The sequence below is a fragment of the Hemiscyllium ocellatum genome, chromosome 6, assembly GCF_020745735.1.
Source record: "Hemiscyllium ocellatum isolate sHemOce1 chromosome 6, sHemOce1.pat.X.cur, whole genome shotgun sequence".
Classification (NCBI taxonomy): Eukaryota; Metazoa; Chordata; class Chondrichthyes; order Orectolobiformes; family Hemiscylliidae; genus Hemiscyllium; species Hemiscyllium ocellatum.
Window position 1 is genome coordinate 124,353,436 of NC_083406.1, and position 13,211 is coordinate 124,366,646.

Here is a 13,211-nt window from a genome sequence, read left to right on the forward strand (position 1 = left end):
TGAGCCATGGACCCCCAAAGACCAGCAAGGTCCACCCAGACAGCAGGGAAACGGAGTCTGGTGGCACCCAGCAAGAAGAACAGGCTGGAGTGGAGGAGGCAGCAACTAGCGCAGAGACACAGCAGCTGATCCTAGCTCTAGCTGGGCAGATGGAAGTAATGGAGGAGGAGGTAATCGAGAAGGCAGAGGAGTGGGTACCTGTTAAAAACAGGAAGAGAAAATCCTGCCAGGCCCCCAAAGCCTCCCAGCAAAGGGGGAAAAACAGCTGCATGAGGGAGAGACGGCCAGCTCTTCGGATGGGGAAGACGGGCGCAAAGAAGATCATCACCACCAGAAGAAGAGACAGAGCGCCGTAGATAAAGGGGAGGGCATTTCCTCCCAACCAGGAAACAACGGACCCCCCGAAGTCCACCCTCCACCCAGTGAGAACCAGGGGGTACCCACTGCCCCACAACTACAGGTAACTGAAAGCTGTGATCCTCTGACAGTCCCATTGTCAGACACAGAACTGGACGGTGAGGACCCTTGCCTTGGCTCAATGACACCAGAGAGGATAAATGACCCCAGTGAGGAGCTGGATAGCTACCTCAGCCCAGCGAAGGTCCAGCAGTTTGTGCTCACCATGGGGATGCAGACAGCTACCCCAGAGACAGGACAGTCAAATGGACAATGGTAACCCCATAAACTGGGGGTTAAAGAAGGTTTCTTTGCTATCGTATAACAGGGCACCCACTCACTAGGTGGGTTCCGCTGAAACCACAGCTAAATAATTAGAGACTGGATGGTTAATAAAGGGAACTGTAGATAGGGAAACTGTAAATTTGATTAATTCAATTTGTTCTTTGTAATGTTAAGACATGCATTGTATATATATATGAACGACATGACCAATTGTACAGGTACCAAAGATTTATTTCTACGAATAAAGTATATTTTGAAATTAAAATAAAATCTATCTCCACTTTAAAAATGTTTGAAGGTTCGGCATCCACTGCCTTTTGGGAAGGGAATTCCAAACCCTCTGAGGGAAAATAATCTTTCCTCATATCTGGTTTAAATGAGTGATCCTTTATGTTTAAACTATGGCCCCTTTAGCTCTAGATTTTCCTGCAGAGGAAACGTCTTTTCAATGTTCACCATAAACATAAACCATAAGATATAGGTGCACTCTTGAGTAAAATTCCTCTCACACGAAGTGATAACGTTGTATGAGCTTTCTTGATTACATGCTATATCTGCACATTCACCTTCTGAGATTCATGCAATAGAACGCCAAATCCCTCTGCATCTCACAGCTTTGAAACCTCTCACCATTTTGATATAAGGTTTTTTTTTGTTTTTTCCTGCCAAAAGGGACAATTTCACACTTCCCACAATGTAAGAAAAATGGAGAACAGACATAAGGTGGTCAGTTTCTGAACTTACTGAGTTTAGTGTTGAGAAGTCAGGTGGTAAAGCATGCAAGCAGAAAATGAGGTGCCACTCCTTAAGGAACTTTCTTATATTCTCTTCCTCCTCCCCTTCCACAGCCTAGTCTTGTTTGTGTCTTATCTTGCTCTTTATAGAGAGGATTCCTTCTCTCCCTGTCACACCTCAACTTACACTCAACTTTAACATCTCTTTTTCTCTTTTACCAGCATTATCTGTGTCTTTTCCAACAGGCCTCTTCCACTTGACTCCATGTTCCTCCTCTGCCTCTGTCAAAAGTACATCAAAAACATTTTCAACCCTTTTAGTTCCGAAGGAGAATCATACCAGCTTTGAAACATAACTCTTTATCTCTCCACAGATGCTTCCAGACCTGCTGAGTTTCTCCCACATTCTGTTTCATTTCAGATTTCCAGCATCCATAGTATTTTGCTTTTATTCTTAATCACTACGGATCACTGAATCTCACTTTCAAAAGTTCTCTTGTCGAGGTTAATAACACTGACATTCCACCATCTGTTTGAAATGTTCTGCTTTTAGCATTCTCATCTGCCTGTCCTTACATCTTTGCTCCTGCTCTATTTTGCAGTCTCCCATTTATCTTTCTGGAACACAGACACACAATCTAACACCAAGAATCCATCTTCCCGTTCTAAATGGTTCCTCTTAATGGACTTCTTATCTCATGAATATAAATTGAGTTTACTAAAACCAGTGGATTCATTCATTTCCACTAGCAAATAACAGAAAACCCAGAACTTTGTCCCAATCATTCATAGGATGAGGAACTGCTAGTTAGGCCAGAATTTGTTGCCTATCCTGACCTGCCCTTAGAGTCAATGACAGATTGTGGGTCTGGAGTCACATATCGACCAGACCAGGTAAGGATGGCAATTTCCTTCTCTAAAGGACATTAGTAAACCTGATGGAATTTTCCTGATATTAGACTCTTAAATCCAGATATTTTAAAAATTGAATTCAAATTCTATCATGGCAGGATGTAAACCCTAGTCCCCAGAGTATTAACGTTGGTTGCTGGATTAATAGTCCAGTGATAATATCACTAAGCCATTGCCTCCTCTTATTCATGGCAATATGCTCTAATCAGTGTCTTGTGAGTCTGATGGCATTATTCTAATGTTTCCTTTGTTTGTGTATGGCTTACTGTGCACCTCAGCTGTTCATACATTAGTCACAAATTTTCACATTTTGTTGAAACTTGATCCAATTTATTTTAGTTGGTAGTTCATGAGAATAACAAATGCGATTCATTTTTTCATTGCAACTTTACTGTGATTCTCCTTGAAGGAATGGGCTCTGGGAACCAAACTGTCATATTCACAATATAACACCGCCCACTCATCGTCTTCAGATCTGTGAAGATGTCTCCACTTGGAAATTGGGGTCCCTTTAAAACTGAGTTTTTCGTGTGTTTACTGTGTAGCTTGAGATTTTGTTTAACTGCTGTTGCAGCAGGGATTAACTTTCCAACTTTCTATCATTTGAAAACAAATGGAAAGACCGCAGTAATCTCTGAAGTCACAATGCCCATTAAATCAGGGTCAAGTTATTTGGTGCCTAATGTGGCCAATTATCAATGCATTGTTTGGGAAAACAGGACTTTTCAAGGAAGGACAACTAACCTTTGAAGGGAGCAACATCTTGCCTGCCATTATTAGACTGACGAATGGACTGTCTAACTTCAAATAATGTTGATCGTGTTAATTTTGGTCTTGCTTCATGTACATCCTGTATGGTTTCACCTATATGCCTCACTCTGTCCAAGTATGTTTTCACCCGATGACCTGCATTTCCCTGCTTATTGCTGTATTGCTCACAAACAAAGTTTTTCACTGTACTGCCGTCCATGCCAAAATAGCCTTTTTTGGTGTCATGAGCAACTCTTCATTGTCCCAGTTCTGATGAATGGTCACTGGACCTGAACGTTAACTCTGTTTCTCTCTTCATAGATGTTGCGAGACCTGTTAAGTTTCTCCAACAATTTGTTTTTGTCTGTAGTTGTTGGCCAAAAGTGTTCAGACAGGTGTTTGTTTCAGAATATTTTGCCAGTGCCCAAGATAAGGCATATCAATAGGGGTTGGAGGGAGACAGTGGAGGGGTGTGGAGAGATGATGGAATGGTAGGGGAGAATCCTGGGGAACAGGAAACCATCTTATGGGAAGACCAGGAGTTCCCTTACATCACACTGCAGGAAGATTACAGCCTTTTACCATCAAAGTCTGCAATACATCAGGAACAAACAGTTCACCACTTCATTACCACGGCCCCTCCTCCTCCATTCTACAGAATGGCTTTGGGATCAGTGCAGCATTCTCTATCACGTGTATATTTCCTTTATTTGTATAATTAAATAGTGCATTGTGTGTAAACTGCTGCTTCTTAACAATGTCACACCTTACTGGAAGAGCGCGCTGGAAATCAAGCTTTGCCATTCCTAGAGTCATCACAAAAATTAAAGGCATTAAAATAAGTACATAAAATCCCCCAATTCACCTGAGTTTCAGACCTATGTTAATAGAAAGCATAGATCATATTTTTATACTTACCAAAAATGAAATTTATTACAAGTTATCAGACTCTTGCTACAAGTAAACAGTTCTTCAGCATAATGCCCCTTATAAACTCCCCAGGACACATGCAGATAAGTGCACACATACAAATGCACAAATAGAGACACGTAGATATACACACACCCAGGCACCCTCAGATACAGACAAACAAAGACACACAAACAGACACACAGATACCCTTAGACACATACAAACAGATGCACACACAAACGCAAAGACATATACACACAAACTCACCCAGACATATACAATGAAATATTACACATGAATGGAGGGAAAACAAGGAAAGCAGTTCACGAGGTCTGTTGAGTTGGTTCTTACTGATCAGAAGATTTCTTCTCGGTTTTCCTTTTCTGAATGTTTCCATTGTTTTGTAAGAGGCACATGGTGATTGGTTCACTTCTAAAAGATCTCTGACATATAAAAGTTGCAGCTTACTACAACTGCTGAAGGTAAGAGAAACTGTTTTTCTGGAGGTTTAAAGTGAGTTTTGTCTGCAGAGAACACAGAGACAGCTCCTGAGTTGGATGAGATGTGATCTCTTATTTATAACTTGATCCTAGCTCCAAGTGTTCAGTGACCTGACAACCAATCATACGTTTATGGGTAGGTCAAAAGCCTTTGTCATCGATAACTGGTCACTGGTCCATAGACCAATCACTCTCTTGTAGCTAACCTTAGCTCTATCTGAAAACAAGAAATGAGGTGTTTTGTTTATCAGCAACTTAATCTTCAATTACTGTTGGTTTCAGCTAGTGTTTAGACAATGCTTACCATGAGTGCCAGTTTACTAGCTCTTTCAAACATGCAGCAGTCCAACACTGGTTTTAAACAGTTCTTTCTCCTTTAAGTCCGCAATTTTAAAAAGCACAAAAAAAGGACACAGTCTTTACAACAAACTCAATGAACTTTCTAAAATTGCACATAGTTGGTTGATTGCTTATATTAGATAACTGTGATCACAAACCCCCAAAATGTAACAATGGTGTCAGGAGAGTCAAGGTTTAATTGACTCTAAATGTGAGGTGTGAAACAGCTGTCTTAGATTGTTGTTAAATGTATATTCAATAACTCTTCAGTGAAGCCAGAAGGGGACAATGGCACTGGTGTACACTGGAAAGTAGTTGCTAAAATGTTTGAAAGCAAAGAATGGACAACTGGAACTAAAATTATGTGCAGTAGTAGAGGATTGTGATGGGGTCTAATTATTTTTGATTGACTCTCTAAGGAGGTCCAGAAGGGTAAAACGATGTTAAAAATATTCTGGAATAAACAGGTTGATGGAGTTGATAAATCATCTGATAGTTTTAATTCCACTTTCCTGCCTTTTCCTATAACCTTTGAACCCTTACTGTCTATTTTAGCCTTGAACATACTTAAGACCTGGTCCTCAACAGACCTCTCTAGGAAATAATTCCACAGATTCACTCCACTCTGAGAGAAGAAATTATTTCTCAACTGTGTTTTAAATGTGTGGCACCTTATTCTGAGTTTATGCCCTCTGATCCTAGGCTCTCCCACAAAGGGAAAAAAATCCTCATCATCTATCTTTGAAAACCTTTTCCTTCTCTTTCAGCAGCACATTGCAGATCATAACAACTCAATGGGTATCCACATCTCCCCTTTCTAATTCTGTCTCAAATGGCCTTAAAACCATATTCCTCTGGTTATTGACGTCCTTCTGATTGCGTAAATAACTGGAAAATTTATTTCCATACAAAACCCCTTGTACGTTTCTCCAGTTCCAAGGGTCCATTGTTTTGCTCTAAGGAGAACAATCCAAGCTTCCAGACTCTCTGCAAAAATGGAATACGTGAATCACTGGGGTCATTGTCATAAATCACCTCTGCAGGGTTTTCACATCCTCCAAAAGAATTGGACTTGAAAAATAAAACAGCTGAAGTCTTGCCTCTGCTTGTATTCTCTTATGTGAAGACAGTGTGGAACTCTGTCTTCACATACGAGAATACAAGCAGAGGCAAAAGGACATTGACAAATTGGTGGAGTGGTTGGAGTGGTGGTTGATGAGCGTCAATACAGGGGAGTGTGAGGTGATGCACTTGGTTGAAAGAACATTGAAAGACAAAATAAAATAGGGGTTACAATTCCAAAGGGAGTGCAGGAGCATAGGGAGCTGGGTGTATATGTGCACAAATCATCGAAGGTGGCAGGACAGATGGAGAGCACGGCTAATACAGCAGGCAGTGTCCTCGGCTTTATTAATAGGGACATAGAGTACAAGAGCGAGGAGGTGATAGATAATGGACTTAGACCTTAGTTGGAGTATTGTGTAGTTGTTGGTGCCACATTATCGGAAGAATGTGAATGCATTGGAGAGAGTGCAGAGGGATTTTTATAAGAATGGGTCCAAATATGAGAAACTTTAGTGATGAGAAGAGTTTGAAGAATTTGGGACTATTCTCCTTGGACAGAAGGCTGAGAGGAGATTTGATCAAGGGTTTCAAAATCATAAGTGAGCAGACAGGGAGAAGCTGTTCTTGCTTGTTACAAAAACAAGATTAAGAGGGGCATAAATTTGAAGTTATGTGTAATAGGAACAGAAGTGAGGAAAACCTTTTTCACACAGAGTAGTGAGGGTCTGCAATGCACTGGATAATTATCTGAATAGAAATGGTGTGTAGGAACATTGTCTCTCACCTGCCAACAAGAATGATCCAGTTGTAGATGACGGGGATGGTGGACACTGCGAGCCATCGGACATACCAATCTCCCATGGGATCCAGGATCCAATGTGGCCCCACCCTTCAGGGACAACAGCAAATGATCAATCCTGTGACCCCATCACATTTATCAGTGAAATATATCAACAAGGAGGACAGGAGCAGAATGACAATGCCATTGGACAAGTAACACAGAAACGTGGAGCAAGAATTGGCCATTCAACCCTTTCAGCTCATTCAATATGAGCATGGCTGATCCTCTATCTCAATGCCACATTCTCACTTTCTCAACATCCGTTGATAAAGATAAACTTGAGAAATTCATCAATCTCTTTCTCAAATATATTCAGTGACTTGACCACTACAGCCTTCTGTAACACAGAATTCCACAGGTTCATTATCCTTTAAGGGAAGAATATTTTCGTTATCCCAGTCCTAAATGGTCTACCTCACGCTGAGACTGCGTCCCTGGTTCTACACACCACACCCTCCCTGTATCTAGTCTGACCAGTCTCAATCAGATCCTCTCTCATCCTTCTAAACTCTCATGAAGACAGCTCAATCAAACCAATTTCTCCTCATAAGACAGTCCCGCAATCCCTAGTATTAGCTGAGTGAACCTCTGCTGAATGTCGTTGATGGCAAGTATATTCTATCTTAAGCAGAGACCAAAACTGTATACAATACACAAGGTCTTTATAACTGTAGTCATGATTTGGAGATGCTGCTGTTGGATTGGGCTGTACAAAGTTAAAAATCACACAACACCAGGTTATAGTCCAACAGGTTTAATTGGAAGCACGCCAGCTTTCGGACAATCACCTGATGAAGGAGCATCGCTCCGAAAGCTAGTGTGCTTCCAATTAAACTTGTTGGACTATAACCTGGTGTTGTGTGATTTTTAACTTTATAACTGTAGTAAGACATCCCTACTTTTAAATTTAAATCCTCTTGCAATGAAGGCCAACATACTATTTGCATTCCTAATTGACTGACCTTCTGACAGGGTAGCAATCCCTCCGCACTGACTCTCTGACAATGCAACACTCCCTCAGCACTGACCCTCCAACAGTGTGGCATTCCCTTGGCACTGACCCTCCGACAGTGCGGTACTCCCTCAGCACTGACCCTCCGACAGTGCGGTACTCCCTCAGCACTGACCCTCAGACAGTGCGGTACTCCCTCAGCACTGACCCTCAGACAGTGCGGCGCTCCCTCAGCACTGACCCTCAGACAGTGTGGCACTCCCTCAGCACTGACCCTCAGACAGCGCGGCACTCCCCCAGCACTGAGTCTCCAATAATGCAGCGCTACCTCAGCACTGACCCTCCCACAGTGTGGCACCCCTTCAGCACTGACCCTCCACAGTGCGGCACTCCCTCAGCACTGACCCTCCAATAATGCAGCGCTACCTCAGCACTGACCCTCCCACAGTGTGGCACCCCTTCAGCACTGACCCTCCACAGTGCGGCACTCCCTCAGTACTGACCTCGTGACCGTGTGGCACTCCCTCAGCACTGACTGTCTGACAGTGTAGCACTCCCTCAGCACTGCCCCTCTGACAGTGCAGCAGTCCCTCAGCACAGATCCTCCCACAGTGCAGCACTCCCTCAGCACTGACCCTCTGACAGAGCGGCCATCCCTTGGCACTGACCCTCCGATATTGCAGCACTCCCTTAACAATGACCCTCCGACAATGCGGCACTTCCTCAGTTCTGACCCTCCGACAGTGCGACACTCCCTCAGCACTGACCCTCCGACAGTGCAGCACTCCCTCAGCACTGACCCTCCGACAATGCGGCACTTCCTCAGTTCTGACCCTCCGACAGTGCGACACTCCCTCAGCACTGACCCTCCGACAGTGCGGCACTCGCTCAGCACTGACCCTTCGACAGTGTGGCACTCCCTCAGCACAGACCCTCTGGCACTCCCTCAGTATTTAATGTTCAGCCTTGGTAGAGGGTGATCTTTTGGATAAGCGAAAACTGCCACTTGTTGGTGTGGAACCTCAGGGAGCCTGATGCTTTGTAAATACAGAGAGTGCCCCACAGCAGCTGCATTAATCAAGCAGTGATAATGCTGAGGGTCCTCACTCACCTTCTAGTTTCACCACCAGCTCCCATGTGTCTGTCACTTGTGCTGATCTGGGTATTCTCCGCTGTCAGCTGCTGGATCTGTCTAACCTCACATTGCATGCTGCTGTTCTGACCTCAGCCTCTTCTCATGGTTCCTACTTTCTCAGACAACCACCTGATGAAGGAGCGGCACTCCGAAAGCTGGTGCTTCCAATTAAACCTGTTAGACTATAACCTGGTGTTGTATGATTTTCAACTTTGTACAGCCCAGTCCAACACCGGCATCTCCAAATCATCCTCCCTCACAGCAGCTGAATCTCTTCTCACTGGTTGCAGCAAGATTCTTAGGGGAACTGGGGGATACTTGCAGCGAACGGAAACTTAGCAACCAGTAACAAGCCAGCTCAGAGCACTGGCTCAGAGGTTCCTGTTGTCACAAACAGCTCACCTCAGACCAGCATCAGTTTGGTCCCAATGGAACAAACTACAATGGTGATTAAACACTTAAAGTTTGGGGAGGCAGGTGGGTAGAGAGACAGAGAGAGAAGAAGGAGAGAGAGAGAGAGAGAGAGATGGTGAGAAAGAGTCAGGGAGAGAGACAGGCAGCAAGCATAGCAAGAGAGTAAATGAAACACAAGCGTGAACAGGAGAAAGTTAAAAAATGAAAATGTTGAACAGTGGATGTGGAGGAGACGGGTTGATAGGAATCAATAGGACATATGAGGAAATAAAGTAGTTGGGGGGAAGTGAGGGAGTGGGAAAAAAGTGGACAGAATGTGTGTGGGACTGTACCCCAGTGAGAGTCAGTGTGTGTGGGATTATACCCCAATGAGAGTCAGTGTGTATGGGACTATAACCCAGTGAGAGTCAGTGTGTGTGGGACTGTACCCCAATGACAGTTAATATTTCTTAAACATTATGAGGGTTTCTACCTTTACCACTCCTACAGGTATTGTGTTCCACATTCCAACCTGATATTTCCTCACAGATTTTATTCTAAACGTCTTGCCCCTTCCCTTAAATCCAAGACCCTGGTCATTGATCAAGGGGGAGAGTTTCTTCCTGTCTGTCCTATCTATGTTCCTCATTATTTTATACATCTCAGTCGTGTTCCTCTCAATCTCCTATGCTCCAAGGAAAACAACCCCAATCTGTCCATTCTCTGCATACTGAAACTCTGCAGCTGAGGCAACATCTTGGTAAATCCCGCTTTCAATGTGGATTCTGCACACACTACTCTAGCTGTGGCCTAACCAACATGCAGTTCCAGCATAGCTTCTCTGCCCTTAAACTCTTATGTTTAAAGGCAAATAAAAGCAAATATCCCATATGCTTTCGTTATCACTTTATCCACCTGTCCTGATACGTTAAGGAACTGTTTAAAATACACATCAGGTTCCCTCTGACCCTGTGCTTCCCAGAGTCCTACCTTTCATCGTGTATTTCCATGTCTTGTTTGTCCTCTTTAAGAACACCACATCACAGTCATCTGGATGGAATTCCATTTGCCACTGATCAGCCATTCATCTCTGTCCGAAACAGCATACACTTTATCTTTACACTGTGACCCCTGGTTCTGGACTCGCGGGTCATCGCGAACATCCTTTCTGCATTTATCCTGTCTAGTCCTGTTAGAATTTTATATGTTGCTATAGAAATCTTCCCTCATTTTTCTAAACTTCTGTGACTATAGTCCTTTCTGACCCAGTCTATCTCCATAGATCAGTCCCACCATCCATAGTCAATTTGATATACCTTGGCTGCACTCCTTCCAGGCCTCCTTAGATGAAGAGTCCAAACTACATCCAATATTCCAGGTGTGGGCTCACATTTATCCACAATTTGCTGCATCTGCCATTCATTACCCACTCACTTAGCCTGTCCAAATCGCACTGAAGCAATCTCCTCAGAGCTCACCCTTTCACTCAGCTTTGTCTCATCTGCAAACTTGGAGAGATTACATTTAGTTACCCCTATCGAGCTAATTATATAGAGTTTGATTAAGAATAGTTGGCATGGCTTTGTGTATGGGAGATTATGCCTCACAAATTTATTTGAGATCTTGGACAAAATGACTAGGAAGGTTGACGAGGGCAGGGCAGTAGATGTAGTCTATTTGGATTTCAGTAAGGCCTTTGATAATTCCACATGGTAGGCTGCTCTGGAAGATTAGATTGTAGAATCCAGGGTGACATGGCAAATTGGATATATAATTAGCTTGATGGCAGGAAGCAGAGGGTCATATAATATAAACAGTCATAGAGTCCTCCAGCACAGAGATAGGTCCTTCGGCCCAAACTGGTTCATGCCGACCAAAACATCCACCCACGCTAACCTCATTTCTCTGCACTTGGCCCATATCCTTTTAAATCTTTCCTTTCCATGCATTTGTCCAAATGCCTTTTAAATGTTGTTAATGTACCCACCTTACTCACTTCCACCGGTAGCTCATTCCATGAGTGTACCACTCTCAGTAAAAATGTTGCCCCTCAGGTTCCCTTTTATTCTTTCCCCTCTAACCTTAAACTGATGCCCTCTAGTCCTTGATTTCCCAACCCTGGGAAAAAGACTGAGTGCAGTCACCCTCTCCATGCCTCTCATAATCTTGTATATGTCTATAAGATTCTCCCCTCCATCTCCTACACTCTAAAGAAAAAAGGTCCTAGGTTTTCCAACCTCTCCTTATAAGTCAGGAGTGTGTCCTGGCAACATCCTTGTAAATTTCTCCTGCACGCTTTCCAGTTTAGTAACCTCCTTCCTACAGGAAGGTGATCAAAACTGACAATACTTCACATGCGGCAGTACAACTGCAACATAACTTCCCAACTTCTATACTCAATATTCTGACTGATGAAGGCCAGTGTGCCAAAAACCTTCTTTACTTCCCTGTCTACCTGTGAATCCACTTTCAGAGAACCATGCACCTAAATTCCAAGGTCCCTCTGTTCCACTACACTCCTTAAGGCCCTCCCATTCACCATGAAACTCCTATCTTGATTTGATTTTCCAAATTGCAAGATCTCACACTTATCTATATTAAACTCCATTTGCCATTTCGCAGCCCACGTCCCCAGCTGATCAAGGTCCTGCTGCAATTTCCAAAAACCTTCCTCACTGTCCACGAAACCTCCTATTTTAGTGTCATCTGCAAACTTACTAATCATGTCTTGTACATTGTCATCCAAATCATTGATATAGATAACAAACAGCAATTTGCCCAACATTGACTCTGAAGCACTCCACTAGTCACAGGCCTCCATTCTGATAAGCATCTTTCAACAATTACCCTCTGCTTCCTACCATCAAGCCAATTATATATCAAATTTGCCAGGTCCCTCTGGATTCTACAATCTAATCTTCCAGAGCAGCCTACCATGTGGAATGTTATCAAAGGTCTTACTGAAATCCAAATAGACTACATCTACTTGTCCCTGCCCTTGTCAACCTTCCTAGTCACTTTGTCAAAGAACTCTAACAAATTTGTGAGGCATGATCTCCCACATACAAAGCCATGCTGACTATTCCTAATCAAACCCTGTCTTTCGAAATGCATATATATCTTATCTCAGAATCTTCTCAAGTAACTTATCTAACACAATGTTAGGCTTACCGGTCTATAGTTTCTAGGTTTTTCTTTACTGCCTTTCTTGAATAAGGGTACACACTTGCTAGCCTCCAGTCTTCTGGGACCTCACCAATATTGTGAATAGTGGTGTCCTAGCAATGATCCCTGCAGTACCTCACCAGGGCAGTGTTCGCCAATCAGAAAAAAACTCATTAATTCCTTCTCTTTGTTTCCTCTGCCAATCCATTCTCTATTCACATAAGTACATTAAATCTAATCCATGTGTTTAAATTTACAAGCCAATCTCTTATGTAGGATCTTAATCTAGTACCTTCTGAAAGTCCAAGTTAACAATATCCACTGTATCCCATTTATTAATTCTACAAGCTACATTCCCAAAAAATTCCAGTAGATTTGTCAAGTATCATTTTCCTTTTGTAAATTCATGCAGAGTCTGTCTGATGCTGTCACCATTTTCCAAATGCTTAGCCATTAAATATTTTATAATGGATTCTAGCATCTTCCCTACTACTCATTTTGACATTGATGACCTTCCTTCATCTTTTATACTTTTCATAAGTGGCATCACGAGATTCTCTGTAAATTGTAGTGAGTTGCCAATTGATAATGGTTATTGCTTGTTAAATAGCTTATTAATGCAACAATTCATCGCATTAATATTCAGCCTATCTTATCAAAGTCACCAAACAAGCTCGTGTTGGGAAAACCCAGCAAGGAAATGAGAATGAGAATCTTGTCATTCAGCTTGCTCCTTCTTCTCCAAGTTAAACAATAGGGCATCACACTCTCGGGTAATGGTCCATTGGAACTGGACATATGCACCCTACAATACCACAGACATCTGACATAT

The 13,211-nt window shown here is 42.9% G+C and overlaps 1 protein-coding gene across 1 annotated transcript in view; it reads right to left on the reverse strand.

Moving 5' to 3' along the window:
- The window catches only part of cnga4 (cyclic nucleotide gated channel subunit alpha 4), a 35,024-nt gene extending 26,129 nt beyond the window's left edge, over positions 1–8,895 (reverse strand). Inside the window, exons 1-2 of the mRNA XM_060827007.1 lie at positions 8,798–8,895; positions 6,678–6,782 (exon numbers count right to left, since the gene is read on the reverse strand). Of these exons, the coding sequence (XP_060682990.1) occupies positions 6,678–6,782; positions 8,798–8,895 (203 nt within the window). The remainder of the gene's footprint in view (positions 1–6,677; positions 6,783–8,797) is intronic.
- Between the last annotated feature and the right edge of the window lie 4,316 nt (positions 8,896–13,211).